The 16,658-nt window shown below is 39.1% G+C and overlaps 1 protein-coding gene across 2 annotated transcripts in view; it reads left to right on the top strand.

Annotated features, from left to right (window-relative positions):
• Abcc2 (ATP binding cassette subfamily C member 2) overlaps positions 1-16,658 on the top strand; it is an 86,571-nt gene that overhangs the window by 15,476 nt on the left and 54,437 nt on the right. For both annotated transcript variants that reach the window (XM_004838651.4, XM_087185121.1), the window contains 7 exons: positions 5,156-5,281; positions 6,895-7,029; positions 7,343-7,450; positions 8,086-8,141; positions 10,531-10,762; positions 13,536-13,696; positions 14,447-14,624. In XM_004838651.4, coding sequence (XP_004838708.2) covers positions 5,156-5,281; positions 6,895-7,029; positions 7,343-7,450; positions 8,086-8,141; positions 10,531-10,762; positions 13,536-13,696; positions 14,447-14,624 — 996 coding nt within the window. The remainder of the gene's footprint in view (positions 1-5,155; positions 5,282-6,894; positions 7,030-7,342; positions 7,451-8,085; positions 8,142-10,530; positions 10,763-13,535; positions 13,697-14,446; positions 14,625-16,658) is intronic.

Here is a 16,658-nt window from a genome sequence, read left to right on the forward strand (position 1 = left end):
AAGAAAAAAAATTAAGTAAAAAGAAACTCATAGAGTGAAAGTTAAAGGGTGGAATACTCCATGCAACAGGAACCTGAAAAAATCCAGGAGTAGCTATCTTCTTTGCAGATCAAGTGGATTTCAATCCAACATTGATTAACAGAGACAAAGAAGGACATTACATCCTTGTAAAGGGAACAATCCAAGAGGAAGAGACAACAATCATAAATATATGTGGGCCGGGGATTTAGCTCAGTGGTTTCGCCACCTGCTGCGCAAGCGCAAGGACCCGAGTTCGATCCCCGGCACCAAAAAAAAAAAAAAAACAGAACAAAAAATAAATATATATGCACCAAACACTAATGCGGCCAACTGTATAAAACAAATACTAATGGACATGAAAAATAAAATAAGTACTAATACAATAGTAGTGGGGGAACGCAATACCCCACTGTCACAAATAGATAGATCAACTAGACAAAAAATAAGCAGTGAAATACTAGAACTCAAACTCTTGAATAAATGAACTTAACAGATGTTTACAGAGTGTTCCATCAGTCTTGTTATTCTGCTTTGCATCGTCTAGCAGCTGCTGGATTGATTTCTCATGGTCCCTTACAATTGTAAAGGAATTTTTCTTTTCCTGTTCATTAATTGCAATCTTATCTTCTATATCTGAAATTCTGTCCTCACATTGGCTCATTCTGCTGTGTAGACTTTCAATGGAGTTTTTAATCTTCTGGAAATCTGTTTGTATCTGTTTTATGGATTCCATTTGTTTCCTATGTTGGGATCCCATCATGTTCCTTAGCTCCTCTCTAGATTTATTAATCATGTCTTGCACTATGAACACAATCTTTGCTGTTATGTGAGAAATTATTTCTGATTTTATTTTTTCCAGATCTTCTTTTGTTGCCAGTTCAGGTAGTCCAGTGGTTGAGTATCAGGGTGTTCCATCTTGTTTCCCTTTGGGGCTGCTCTAGGTGATCTGGAAGTTTGGTTTTGAGACTTGTTTACTTGTCTTCTCATTTCAATGGGGGTGGGGTGTGGGTTGTGCGTGTGCTGCCAGCGCCCACGTGGTTCACCTCCTCTGTGTGGGGAGCAGTGCTAGGGTTGCCCGGAAGCCTCCTCCTCTACGCTAGGAGTGGTGCTATGGTGGCCTGGAAGCCTCCTCTCCCCTGGGATAGGTGGTACGGTGGCCCAGAAGCCTCCTCTGCACTGGGAGTGGTGGTATGGCAGCCTGGAAGCCTCCTCCTCTGCCAGGCAATCTTGTTTTCAATATACCAGGGAGGACAACTGATTAGATCAATCAGGATACCTTACCCAAGTGATAATAATCAGTAACAACTATAGCATCAAGCACAGCTTAGAAAATGACAATTTGTGGTAGCTATTAATCTATCGCCTTTAACCATGTGAATTAAATAAAAATCGAGGTCCAGCCTAGTGAATAATCTCTTCAATATAGCAACTTTACCTTTTGGGATGAGGACTTAGAAGGAGTTGGGGAGGGAGGGATAGATAGGTAGAAGGATAGGGAAAGGTTGGAAGTGAGGCCAGAGGACACAGGAAGATCAGGTAAACTTTGGGAAACTGTTGAAGACAAAAGGAAAAGACAGAATGAAAGAACAAAGATAAGAACAGAACAGTTTACTCTTTCTTCTTTTTGGTACCGGGGATTGAACTCGTGTCCTTGCACTTGCAGGGCAGGCAGTGGAACCACTGAGCTAAATCCCTAGCCCAAGAACAGAACAAACTAACAGCAATAGGGAAGCTAGAAACTGTATTCACTTTCCTATAAAACTAATGACAATTGAGAGAAGGAAAAAGAGAGAAGGAAAGAAAAAGAAAGAAAAGAGAAATTTGAAGTAGGACAGGAACAGCAACAAAAAGGGAGAGAGATGCAAAACAAGGTTGGAGAGTGAGAGAGTGAGAGAGCAAGAGAGAAAGAAAAGAAAAGAAGAAAAAAAGAAAAAATAAATTTGAAAAAATAAAAAATTAAAATTAAAAATAGAAAAAACTAACTTTGAAAAAAAAATAAAAATAAAAGTCCTCCTTCAGGTATGTCTCTGCTGTCACAATAGATAACGTGGGCAGCAGTGTGCAGATCTAAGTCAATTAGTCTCAGCAAGCCAGCAGCAGTCCACTGAGATTGAGGCTGATTTCTGGCTGCAAGGCCCAAGCTGAGGTCCCTGACCTCCTGCTAGATTGAACTCTGCAAGGTTCTACTGCAAGTTCCAGCTCCCCTTCTCCTGAAGATAGTCCAGATTCCAATGGGAGGTGCTGATCCCTCCAACTTACCAACTGTGGTGGTCTGGTGTGCCTTTATTGCAGAGATTTTCTTCACTTTCCCAGTGGGCTTCAATTTTCATCCAGGAGCCTCAGAGAGGCCCTTTTCCTGTTGTTCACTTTTGCTCTTCTTCTGGAGCTCAGAACAATGGCCTTTATGATCCCCTGCATCAGTGCAGCCCATAGGCTAGAGATGGTGGTGGAGTCCTGGGGCGGTGCTGCTGGCACCCATGTGGCTTGGCTCCTTGGAGGTGGGGTGGTGGGGGTGGTGAGGGTGGTGTGCTGCTGGTGGTCCACGCAGCTCAGCTTCTTGGCGGCTTGGCTCCTCCAAGGCCAGGGGAAGCCCTGCATTGATCCTATTTGTGAAAGTGTATTCATCTCCTCCCTTGTCTGTCTTTCATTATGAAGGGCCCAGTATCTCTGCTTGAACCATTCTGGATGATTGAGATTTATAAGCTGTCTGAAAAAATATGATCAATGTTTAAATTTTTAAAAGTTTGTTAAAATAAAAGACATATTGCCATTAATCTCCCTCAAAATTCTCCCCCTTGCTTTGAACACACATCCCATCATTATTGCCACTTTCTGAAGCAGTTCTGGAAGTCTTCCATAAATGCTTTTAGTTGTGTTGTTTTGGCTGTCTTGGTGTCCTGAATCAATTCAAGACATCTACCTTTCATGATCATTTTGACTTTGGGGAAAAGCCAGACATTCCACAATGCCAAATGCAGTGAAGAAGGCGAATGAGGACACACCATAATGTCTTTATGAGCCTGCCTTTGCTTTGGATGGCACTCAGCAGGCTCAGTCACTGATTTTTTTAAATCACACTTAATAAAGACTCAGGAAAGAGGATTTTCCTTCAGAAAGTGGCAAGAATGATGGGGCTATTTTGAGAGAATTAATGGCAATGTGTCTTTATATTATAATAATTTTTATTTAAATATTCATCATATACATATATATATATATATATATATATTTTTTTTTTTTTGGTACCAGGGATCGAACTTGGGTCCTTGTGCTTGCGCAGCAGCTGGTGAAACCACTGAGCTAAATCCCCAGCCCTCATCATATATATTTTGATTATCCCTTGTATAAGAATAGGTAGAGATAGATGGGTAGAAATAGAAATGTCTGAGGGAAAGGGAGGTGGTAGTAGATATAGAACCCCATTTAGGGGCTAAAATATTTGAGTACCCCCTCAGTGGAAGCAGAAATCTTCCTTCTTGATGAATGGTGTGGGGGTCTTTAGCAAAATGCAGTGTGGATCATGTTTAATGAATTCATAGGACAAATATATTTTTTGGCTTGAGGACATCCTGGGATGAAATAGTCACAATTGTTTGCAATATTACTTTCAAAGGTTATGTGGGGTCAAGACTGGAACCAATAACCAAAGAAAGGGAAGAGTGCCAGCCCAGTTGGAATAGAAGATTCTTCTTTTAAACTTAGGATATTAACTTTCTTTCTTTCTTTTTTATTGTTTTTATGAGACAAGGTCTCACTATGTAGTTCAGGCCGGCCTTGAACTCACTATGTAGCCCAGGCTGGGCTCAAACTTGAGGTGATCTTCCTGCCTCAGCCTCCTGAGTGCTGGGATTACAGGTGTGCACCACCAAGCCTGACTCCTAGTATATTAACTTTTTTGCTGAGTAACGAAACTGTTTGCCGAGTTACCCTAAAATGTAGCAGCTGAAAGAATAAACATTTTAACTGGCTGAGGTGATGCACACCTATAACCCTAGCAGCCTGGGAGGCTGAGGCAGAAGTTTGAGACCAGCCTGGGTAATTTATCAATTTAGCGAAGCCCCACCTCAAAACAAAAAAACAGAAAAAGAGCTGGGGATGTAGCTTAGTGCAAAGGCCTTGAGTTCAATCCCCATTACCACACACACACACACACACACACACTGTCTTATAGTTTGTATGGATCAGGAATTTGGGAACTGTTTACCTGGGTTCTGGTTAAATATTTCTCATGAAGTTTTACTTTGGGAGTATAGCCATCTGAAGGCTTGCCTGAGGCTGGAAGATCTGCTTCTTAGATCACTTCTTCACATGGCTATTGGTAGGAAGCCTCAGTATCTCATTGGCTGTTGGCAGGAGGCCTCACTTCCTTAGCGAGTAGACCTTCCTCTCTGTAGAGTAGTTTGAATGTCCTCATGACAGGGCTAGTTATTTTCCCCAGAGTGATGTTAGAGAGAAAAGGAGAAAGAAGCCATGTTGCTTTTTATGACCTAAGTTTGGATGACACACTGTCATTCCCACAATTTTCTATTCATTAGAATTAAGTTGCCAAGTTCAGCCCATACTCAAAGGGGAACTAAGCTCTATAAGGTAAAGGAAGAAATACAAAAAAATTTTAGACGTGTTTTAAAACCATGACACTCACATTCCTGAAAAGCATTTATCATAGCATACTTTGAACTTTATTCCATTTTTGAACTTTGAACATTAGTCCATATTGTGAACTTTGTTCCATTGAGCTACAGTCATACTTTGGTGCTTGACTGTTGTGAAACTCATCAGATTTGGTACTCTACTCATTTAGACAAGAAAATTTCTTCCTGATACTTGTCATTTGTTTGGTACTCAAAGTATAAACCAGTACTTTTGGTGTTGATCGCCTTGTGACTTGCTACCCTTTCCAGACAAAACAATGTAGTACTTGTCATTTTTGGTGCTCATTGAACCCCCTGGAACGGATTTATGACAAATACCAAGGTACCACTGTATGTGTATCTATTCACTTCAGAAATATTTATTAAGTGCATTATCTGAATTACTATATCCAATTTTTCCAATCCATTACTGAAAACCATTCTGCTCTAAGAGCCTTTTAAAGAATGACATGCTTCTAACAGTACTCTTCTTCCCTTCTTAGGTGCTTGTTGGGTTTCTTCTTATTCTGGCAGCCATAGAGTTGGCCCTTGCACTCGCAGAAGACTCTGGACAAGCCACAATTCCTCCTGTGAAATATACCAATCCAATCCTCTACCTAAGCTCATGGGTAAGGCCCATTGACACTTCTTCCTTTTTTTATCTTCTTTCTGCCCGTAGCTGAAATGTACTCCTGTAGATAAAATTAAGTCCAATTTCATCTATCTTTGTCAAGGACTTACAGTGAAGCAAAACTTAGTTGTAATGGGATGAAACAAATTTTAGCTTTTTACCTTTTTTTGAATACTAATTTGTACAGTCTTCTCTGATTTATTCCCTCATATTTTACCACCTAGGGATCACTGATAGAATCTGAGTTTCTCTGAGTAAAATAATTTTCAGTGCTGTAAGTATTAGGTAACTAGTCAATAAACCAGAGAGTCTAGGGCTTTTGTATAAATTTGTTATCAGAAAATGATGTCTGCTTCAGGCATAGTTTTTTGGGAGGGCTGTACAGTGTTTTAAAAACAATTGAATTAGTTGTTATATTTTATTTTATTTTATTATTTTTGGTATCAGGGATCAATTTTTTTTTTTTTGGTACTCAGGACTTTGCGCTTGTGAGGCAGGCAGTGGCACCACTGAGCTAAATCCCTGGCCCTGTCATTTTAAAATAAGAAAATGACACATTATTGTTTTGATTCACAAACTTTCTTGAAAAAGCAGAATGTCCAACCACCATGGATCTACATTCCCACAGGGCAGTGCCCAGCTGAGACGGAATAGCTGCAGCCCCCTTTAGACCATGTGCTTGGCACAGGTCCCCCCCGCCCCCACTTCTTGCCCTCCCATCATCAGTAATGTGATCTGCTAGGTCTCTCAAAGCATTTTTGTTTGCTGCCACTGTTAAGGAACAAGCAAAGAAGCGTCTAGACAGGGATGTCTTTTAAGCTCACAGAGAGATGATTATGCATATCTCTTTCCAAACTACATTAAGTGATATCATGTTGGAGCTTGAAGTCTACCATAGTAGCAGTATTTGCACCATGAAACTGGCAACTTCTGCAAATCATGGATTTTTCCCCCTAGAGCACTGGCTTAGTAGCACAATGCAGGTCTAGGAAACAAACATATATAAGTGAGACAACTCAAGGTAAGATTTTAGGTTTTTAAATTTTTTAATCCAATATTTGAAAAATCAAGATATAGACAACTTACACCTAATCACTAGAATCTGCCTCCTTTGTTGGGCATGATGGGGAACACCTGTAATCTCAGCACTCAGGAAGCTGTGAGGCAGGAGGATCACCATGAATTTGAGGGCAGCTTGGACTACATAGTGAGTTCAAGGCCAGCCTGAACTACACAGAGAAACTCTGTCTTAAAAACCAAAAACAAAAGTCTGCCTCCTTGACCTGACTAGTGCCTGAGTTGAATTTACTGAGTCTTGAAAAGGTCTTCATAGTGCCCAGAGTAACTCCATTAAAATGCATAGTGACTCTGCTTTCTTGGCTAACTTCCCACCCAAGTGTGATAGAGATGAAGCATTGGAAGAGAGGCTTAGATGGTATCAGTGACAAAATGTAGAATTTGGCATTTATGTGCTCTCTGCTTGGCCAGATTAGCTTCAAAAAAATCTTCTCCTTCAGCTTTCCTTTCTTCCCTATTCTCTGACATCTTTCTCCCCTCCTGTTCTTGGTTAATGATGCTGTTCTTCAGAACTTCATGTGAATTTCTTTCTAGCTCCTGGTTTTGCTGATCCAATACAGCAGGCAATGGTGTAGAAAGAAGAATTCTTGGTTCCTATCCATATTTTGGATTCTCTCAATTTGCTGTAGCACTTTCCAATTTCAGACTCTTATCCGGGCACTCCTACAGGTAAGGAGAAAAGAGTGTGACATGAAGATGGAATGCTGGGAAATTTCTTTTTCTTTTTTTCTGGTGGACAACTTCTAAATCAGAGTAAATGACATCAAGTCATTTGAACTCCAGGACAGAATTATACTGGGGGGATTTGATAATAGGTTTTAATCACATATGTATGTGTGTGTATTCATTTGTATTTATATAAAAATATATTTATTAAATACATATTTATATATAAATGAAATAGCTGACCTGGGCTACAAAATTAAGTTTATATTTAATTTGAAAAAAAGGCTTGTTTTCTCTGGGTCTTTTCTCCCAATAGGACAGCAGTTCCAATCTGGCCTATTCCTGCCTATTCTTCATCTCTTATGGATTCCAGATCCTGATCCTGATCCTTTCATCATTTTCAGAAAAAAGTGACTTATCAAGTGTAAGATTCTAAATATGTCCATTTCATTTATTACTTAGTTGGATGTTATCTTAAAATGAAACTTTGAGATGTCTGGGTCTTATGGAGCGCTCATGAACCCGGAATAAGTTATATGCTGAGACTCTCTAATCTGAATATCTGAAATCTGAACTACTCTGAATCCAAAATTTTCAAAAAGTCTGTGCAGGGGCCAGGGATTTAGCTCAGTGGTTCTGTCACCTGCCTCACAAGTGCAAGGACCTGACTTCAATCCCCGGTACCAAAAAAAAAAAAAAAAAAAGAAGTCTGTGCAATATTGAAAAAATCCAAAACACGTCTAGTCCCAAGCATTTTGAATAAGAGATACTCAACCTGTAATACAGAATATTTATACCTAAGGATACAATAATGAACATATTGAATAACTGTTCATTCACCAATCTTCAGCATGTAGGAAATTAATTCATGCATCTGTGCCAGAAAAATCTCATTCTACCTCTTTTAGTGAGTCTCCAAATAAACATATGTTGACCAACTGACTTTAGCATCATATTTAGTTTCTAACACACCATCATATCTAGAAAAATGTTTCTGATTTTAGAGTCCAATAGAGTTTCTCTTTCTAATTGACTTTTTAATTTTTTTGTATATTTCAGAACCCATCATGCACGGCTTCATTTCTGAGTAGCATTACCTTTAGTTGGTATGACAGGTAGGAAATGCCTTGAGTATAGTTTTCTGTATTTGTGCTCTCTTATTTTCCTGAAAATGAAAGCAATTTTAATTTTTTAAGGGACTCCTCTTTTTTAAAATTAATTTTATTGGTACATTTTAGGTATACAATATAATGACATTCATCATTGGGAATTTGTAGTTTTATATGATGTATCTTGGTTCTTATTTTTTCCCCATTCCCCTGCTCTCATTTCAATCCCTCCAGCCCTGCCTATTTACAAAGACTTTGTTTCCATTTTTTTCCTTTTCTCACATTAATTTCATTCCCTTCTTTCCTTTCCCCTACCCCTCCCACTTCCCCTTCCCCTTTGCCCCTTTTCTTCCTATTTCACATTACCTATTATACCTTTTGATCCTCATTTACACTTTCAGATTCTCATACCAGAGAAACTATTCGGTATTTACACTTGTGTTTCCTATTTATTTGACTTAAGAGTATGGCCTCAATGTGCATACATTTAGCTATAAATATCTCTAATTTCTCATTCTTTATGGCTGAGTAGTACTCCATTTTATTTTTAAAAACTACATTTTATTTATCCAGTCTCAGGTGATGGAATATTAGGCTGTTTCCAAGTTTCAGCTATTATAAACTATGCCGCTATGAACATGGGTGTACATATATCAGAGACAACACACTATGTGGGAAAAAAATTTCACTAGCTCTTCCTCAGACAAAGGTCTACTATCTAGAATATATAAAGAACTTTAAAAAATCAGACCTCCCAAATTTAAAGACCTAATCCAAAAATGGGTATCTGAAATAGATATTTCTCAGACAAAGAAGTAGAAATAGCAAATAAACACATGAAAAAATGTTCAACATCTCTGGTTATTTGAGAGATGCAAATGAAAACAATGCTGAGATTCCACCTCACTCCAGAAAGAATGGCTGCTATCAGGAAATCAACCAATAACAAATGCTGGCCGGGCTTTGGAGAAAAAGGACCCTGTTGGTGGGAGTGAAGACTGATGCAACCACTGTGGAAATCAGTATAGGATTAGAGGTCCTATTTGACCCAGCTATTGCCCTACTGGGTATCTTCCCAAAAGAATTAATGGACTTCTCTTAATAGCCTGGGAGTTCCACAAGAGAAAAGGAAAGAAGCAGCAGGACAGGAAGGAAGACATTTGAGGCAGGCAGTGTGGCACAGGTCTGAAGGGTAAGGGATGCAACAGCTGGCCTGGGCTACCAGAGGGTCTGGTAAAGATATCCTTGGCCTTTGTAGTTCCATGCCCTTTGGGAGACTGGTGAAGCCCATGAATCCCCTCTTAAGTATTGTTTTAAGAGTATAAGATAAAAAACATGGGATTATAAAGGAAATAAAATATACAGACATTCCTCGTTTACCGACCTACCTGCTTAATGGCTGTTCAGACTTATGACTTACAGCCTGTCTTTTATTTGTACAGTTCTGTTTATAGAGCCTCAATATCTTTTTAGGGGGGTACAGTATACCTTTATACAGTACTGTATTTTTTGCTGATTATACTGTACAGTACTGCAGCTTTATGTTTTGTCATACATTACAGTACTGCATATAAGAGTTTTGCAAATTAAAGAGAAGTCATCAAGTTGGAATTTCCTTTGACCATTTCTTCTCAATATTGTAATGTACATACTATATACAATTCTTCACTTAGCAACCAATTCACTGAATGACCTAGTTGTGAGAACTGAACTTGGTCATTAAATGAAGAATGTCTGTGTTGAAATGTAGTTATAAAAATATTTTAAAAGCAAATTTGTGATATAGTAATATATATATTTTCAAATCAAAACATTAAATAATAAGGTCTAGTGGTGGGTCTAAAAATGACCATAATTTTAAAGTAGCGATGGGCATAAGTTAGCTGTGAAAACATCTGTGATTTCTCCTAGTGACAAAGGCACCATATTATACTCATGTTAAGAGGAAAGGTTAGTTTCCAGTTGGAAGCTATTACAAATAAAGATATGTTTTCCATCCATTTTCTCAAACTCCAAGTTAGGGAACCTTGATCTATAGAGATAGTATAAAGGCAGCCATGCAATCTTCTCTATTTCATAAGGACATTATGAAGGCCTCTCAAGGCAGAGAGGCAGCCAGTATTTGAAGAGGAAGGAGCAGGTGTAGGGAGAGGATGTGCTTTTGGTTAATTCGATAGGACATTCCCCTTTTCTTGCTAGCAGTCTTCTAACACATTTTGTTGTTTCCATACACTCCCTTTTCTGTCTCCCCACTCCTCTGTCAAGTTCAAAGAGCCAGAATATGGGGTAATGAAGCAATGGAGAAGTCTCATTTTTGTGGCACATTTTGATAGAGACAGCAAAGATCATCTAATGCAGCCTATAGTGTTTCAGTCTGGGGTCACTCTTGTTTCAGCATTGTTCTGAAAGGTTACAAGCAACCATTGACACTTGAAGATGTCTGGGATATTGACAAAGAGTTTGAAACCAAGGCCCTAGTGAGCAAGTTTGAAGTATTCATGACAAAGGAGCTGCAGAAAGCCAGGAAGGCATTCCAGAGACAGCAGCAGAAGTCCCAGCAGAATTCTGGAGCCATGCCACATGGCTTGAACAAGAACCAAAGCCAAAGCCAAGATTTCCTCGTCCTGGTGAGTCTCCCATAAGTGTCCATTTATTCACTGGGTTTTAGTACAGTGCCTGTGTGCTGTATGTCTCAGGCAAAAAGCAGTGTTATGGTAATTTTGTTCTTACATTTTTATGGTACTTCATGCTTTTCAGTGTATTTTGTGTTATTTATATCATTTACAATACTAGTAATAGCTTAGTGATGGATACATGGAAGGTGTAATATATTATTCTCTCTCCTTTTGGGTATATTTTAAATTTTCCATATTAAAAAAATTTAAAGTAATATTTTAGCATTACTAGGATTTACAGTTTGGTGAGAGTTAGCATTCACAGCTAATTTATTTTTTAATTCACACAAAACTGTTTATTGAGCAGAGTTGTGTGCCTGAGTCTGTTCTGGGCCCTGACTAAAAGGAACAACCCTGACTGAGTGCCCATCTTTAGAGAACTAGAAAGTAAGCAATAAGCCAAAACATAAATGAAGAGTAATAAGTACAATTAAGAAAATAAAACTGTACATGTAGTGGCACATATCAGTAATCCCAGCACTCTGGGAAGGCCATGGCAGGAGGAATGAAAGTTCAAGCCCAATCCAGGCAACAGAGACTTAGCAGGACCATGTACCAAAATAAAAAAAAAATTTTTTTAAATAAAAATGACTAAGGATGTAGCTTAATGTGAAGTCTATAGGTTCACTCCCCAGTATTGCCAAAAGAAGAGGGGAGTGGGAGGAAAGAAAAAAGTGAGGCATGGTGGTATATACCTGTAATTGCAGCTACTTGGGAGACAGGCAGGAGGATTGCTTTAGCCTGTGATTTTGAGACCAGCTTGGGCAACATCACATGACCCCATCTAAAAATAAAGAAAAGAAAAGAAGTGGAAGTAGATTTGAAGTGACATGCTGCTTTGGACAGTTAATATGGAAGACTTCTAAGAAAGGTGACATTTGAACAGAGATCCAAAGGAAAAGGGAACATCTGAGGGACAATCAGAGGGATGTATATTCCAATCAGAGAGAGCAGGAGTGTGAGGCTGAGAGGAGAACATGTCTGGCATGTTCAGAGAATTGAAAGGGAGAGGGAGAGGGAGAGAGAGAGAGAGAGAATTGGAAGGGAGAGAGAGAGAGAAAGAGAGAACGTGCTCAGGGTAGTAGATAGGGACTGAACTGTGTGGACCTTCGTGGGCCATAGTAAGGGGTCTGGATTTTATTTGAAGTCTGATGGAAAGTCAATGGAAGGTTTTGAGCAGAGGAGTAAAGCTGACTTGGGTGCTGTCCGGAGAATGAACTGTCATGGGACAAGAGTGGAAGCTGAGAGAGGGTGCCAGTTGCCCAGACAGACTGATCAGATCAGTGAGAAAAATTATGAGAGGATGTAAGTGGTAGAAAAATCTGGAAACTGAGGCGGAGAAGCTAGAATTTGGGGCATGAGGAGGCCAAAACATAGGAAAAGGAGACTGAGGAATGAGTTGTTACGTCCCATGGGTTAGCTTCCTAGAGCTGCCATAACAAAGTACAGGTGGTGCCTGGGTCCTCATGGTTAACTGGTGCTGGAAGGCATGATGAGTACCAAAACTGACAAGGACCAGACTAACTTTTTTGATTGGAATTGGTAGCAAGTCATGGGGCAGTTAACACCAAGAAGATGTAACTTGCATGTGAAGTACCAAACAATTGAGGAATACTGGGACAAAATATCTGAGCCAAAATGTATCAAGTACCAAATTCAAAGCAGTGGAATACCAAGGTGTGACTGTAACACAAACTAGAGAAGTTAAAACTACAGAGGCTGGGGATGTAGCTCAATGGCAAAGCATCTGCTTAGTATGTTAGAGGGCCTGGCTTTGATCACATGCATTTGTACACACGTATGAACACACACACATACACATACACATGCACACACACATACATACACACACAAACATACAATTTATGGCTCACAGATCAGGAAGCCAAAAGTTTGAAATCAAGCAATCAGCAGGGTCATTTTCCCTTTGAAACATGTAGGGAAAAAACCTTCTCTTACCCACTAGTGTTTGGCAGAAATCCTGGGCATTCCTTGGCTTGTAGATGGATCATTTCAATTTCCATCCCTGGTTTTACATGGCCATCTTCTGTCTATGTCTGTCTCTTCTGTTCTCTTCTTATAAGGACACCAATCATATTATATTATTGCCCACCCTAATGACCTCATTACACCTGCAAACATCCTATTTTCAAATAAGGGCACAACCTACAGTACAAAAGGTTAGGACTTCAAATTTTTTGGAAGGGGAGTACAATTCAACCCAGAACATACTCCAACAATCACAAACAAGAAAAGAACACTCAGAATCTTCTTTTCTTTGTCTCTCTCTTTCTTTCTTCCTTTTTTTTTTTTTCTCAGTACTGCCACATTGAGCTACATTCCTAATCCTTTCTTAATTTTCTGTTTTGGGACAGGGTCTTGCTAAGTTGCTAAGTGGCTTGAGTTGGCCTGAAACTTGCAATCCTCCTATCTCACCCTCCCAGAGTGCTGGGATTATAGGTGGGGGCCATCATGTCTGGCTTGTTCTTTGTTTCTATGTGATATTTTTACCAGTTTGGTTTTCTACTCAAAAATAGATTTCAGTATCAGTTAGAAAGGAGAGAGAGAGTAAATAGCACTGAGGAGGTAAAGAGAAGATTAAAGTCTATACAAAGAAGACAACAAGCCTCACAGACTCTGCTAGAATACTGCAGCTGTTCAGAGCAGGAACAAAGTCTTATACCACACAACTCTGTTAACCCTGTTGTTTTTCTTCTGTGCCCAGGAAGAAACTATAAAGAAAAAGAAGTCTAGGACTACAAAACACTTTCCCAAATCCTGGCTGACCAAGGCCCTCTTCAAAACCTTCTACATGGTGCTTCTGAAATCATTCATAATAAAACTAGTGCATGATATCTCTTTGTTTCTGAATCCTCAGCTGCTGAAGTGAGTACCCAAGGCTTAGGTTGTTTTTTCAGGGCCTACTCTGCCACCTTCCTTTTTGCCCCTTGTATATGCAGGCAAGAGTTTTTATAAATACCCATTTTTAAAAATGCTCATAATTTTCTTCCACTTTACAGCTTTGTGTTCATGAAGAGCACACAGGGCATTTTTCAAAATCTAATCCCTCTTTTTCAGGGTCCCCTCCCTCCACCCCATTTAAGCCACATACTTACATATTGTTAGGCCTTTTACTTGTTAAACTGAGCTGTGTCTGAGGCACATCCAAGCAGTGGGCAGCATACATGGAGAGGGTAACTTCTCTCCAGTCAGAGCCTTCCATAAGAGGTTCAGGCTAATTATAACAAAACTTTGCAATGTACCATGATCTGGAATAAATCACCACCAAAGAAACCCTTTTAACTCTTGTTGGAAACATGTCCTAATTTTCAGGCTTGCATTGCCTAGAAATAATCAACTTGGCCCAAACAACTTCTTTTACCAAGAAGCAAGACATGACAGGTCCAAAGCACCACAGTGCTAGCTACATGCAGCATTTCTTTCATTATCCATTCCAGAAACTATAGATTGTTTGTCTTAAGCCCATGCTGCCTATATCCACATAAAAACAAGAACATTGTCAAGATTATGGAACTTAGATCTTCCAAATGCATTGGACAATTCTGGTCATTTTGGCTATGTATATGGAGCCCTAGAGGCCTAGTTAGCATCACTTACTTGGTTTTACTTTGGCAGATGGTTAATTGCCTTTGCGAGTGACAAAGACGCATATGTGTGGACTGGATATATCTATGTCATCCTCTTATTTGTCGTGAGTCTCATCCAATCTCTCTGCCTTCAGTCTTACTTTCAAATGTGTTTCATCATGGGAATGAGTGTACGGACAACCATCATGGCTTCTGTATATAAGAAGGTAAGCAGAATATTTCAGGTATCACCAACAAAAATCCTTTTAGTAAACATGTGCATTAATTCTAAGAGAAAAAATTATAACTGATCCCAATACTTAATTTTTTTTTTTTTTGTACTGGGAATTGAACTCACAACCTTGTGCTTGTGAGGCAGGTGCAGTGCCACTGAGCTAAATCCCTGGCCCACCAATACTTAATTTTGATTAGCCACACAGACTCCTTTAAATATTTCTTTGGAAATAAAAACATGAAAAGCATGTTCATAGACAGGTCATGTGCATGTGAGGAAGGGAATGACACCTTAGCTGAAAAGCTGCTCAGGGTCTTCCTTTCCACCTTGAAGGCTTAAACACCTGTTCTTCTCTTCCAGTCTCTCTTGACAAGATGAAAATGTGGTGGGAAAGAATATAAAGTCATAAAAGAAGATAGCCAAAGTTCAAATCTTGAAAGCATCAACATTTAATCCAAATATTTCATGAAACTCTTGTTCAGAGATTTTGTGTCTCAATTTCAAATTATGTTTTGCCAGTAAGACTAGAATACTCTCTGGACCACAGCTTCATCTCCCCTGCATAAATTTTGCTTAGCAACTTTTTTTCCCCAAATTTTTAGTAGCTACCAAATCTTCTGCCTCTTTTTTTTCCCTTAAATTCTTTTATTGATACATTTTAGGTATACAATACCTTTACATTTATCATTGGGTGCTTGTACCTGTACATGATGTATCTTGGTTCTTATTTTTTTCCCCATTACCTGTGCGCCCTTTATCCGCTCCACCCTTCCCTATTTACATAGATTTCATTTCCATTTTTTTTCTTTTCTCATAATTTTTCCTTTCCCTTCTTTCCTTTCCCCTTCCCCTCCCACCACCCCTACACCTTTGGACCTTTTCCTATTTCAAATTATCAGTTATTCATTTTAATCATTTTCATCCTTATTTACACTTTCAGTTTCTCACACTAGAGAAACTATTCAGTATTTACACATGTGTATCCTATTTATTTCACTTAAGAGTATGGCCTCAATATGCATCCATTTAGCCATAAATGTCTCTAGTTTCTCATTCTTTATGGCTGAGTAGTACTCCATTTATTAAAAAACCACATCTTTATCCAGTTTCCAGTTGGTGGGCACTTGGGCTCTTTCCAAGCTTTAGCTATTACAAACTGTGCCTCTATAAACATGGGTGCACATATATCACTGTGGTATGATTCTTTGAATTCTTTTGGGAAGATACCCAGCAGGGGACTAGCTGGGTCAAATGGGACCTCTAGCCTGAGTTCTTTGAGGTACCTCCATACTGATTTCCACAGTGGTTGCACCAGCCTGCACTCCCACCAACAATGGAGAAGGGTTCCTTTCTCCCCACACCCCCACCAGCATTTGTTATTGGTTGATTTCTTGATAGCAGCCACTCTTTCTGGGGTGAGGTGGAATCTCAGTGTTAATTTCATCTGCATCTCTCGAATGACCAGTGATGTTGAACATTTTTTCCTATATTTATTTGCTGCTTTTACTTTGACTGAGAAATGTCTGTTCATTTCGGATGCCCATTTTTGAATTAGGTCTTTGAATTTGGGGGGTCTGATTTTTTTCAGTTCTTTATATATTCTAGGTAGTAGTCCTTTGAGGTACAACTGTTAAAAATTTTTTCCCATATTGTAGGTTGTCTCTTAGCTCTGTTGGTCATTTCTCTTGCAGTGCAGAAGCTTTTCAATAAGATGAGATCCCAGTTGTTGATTCTTTGTGCTAGTTCTTGTGCTACTGAGGTTTTGTTCATAAAGTCTTTTCCTATGCCAGTGTCTTCAAGAGTTCTACCTAACTTATCTTCCAGCAAGTTTAGTGTTTCTGTCTTAATATTTAGATCTTTAATCCACTTCAATTTTAGTTTAGTGCATGGTGATAGGTATGGGTCTAGTTTTAATCTTTGGCAGGTTAAAATCCAGTTTTTCCAACACGATTTGTTAAATAGGCTATCTTTCCTCCAAAGAGGGTGGCTGGCTCCTTTGTCAAAGATGAGGCAGCTGCGTATGTCT

Source organism: Heterocephalus glaber, unplaced genomic scaffold, assembly GCF_053883595.1.
Source record: "Heterocephalus glaber isolate CG9 unplaced genomic scaffold, H.glaber_assembly_v1.0 deba00001497, whole genome shotgun sequence".
Classification (NCBI taxonomy): Eukaryota; Metazoa; Chordata; class Mammalia; order Rodentia; family Bathyergidae; genus Heterocephalus; species Heterocephalus glaber.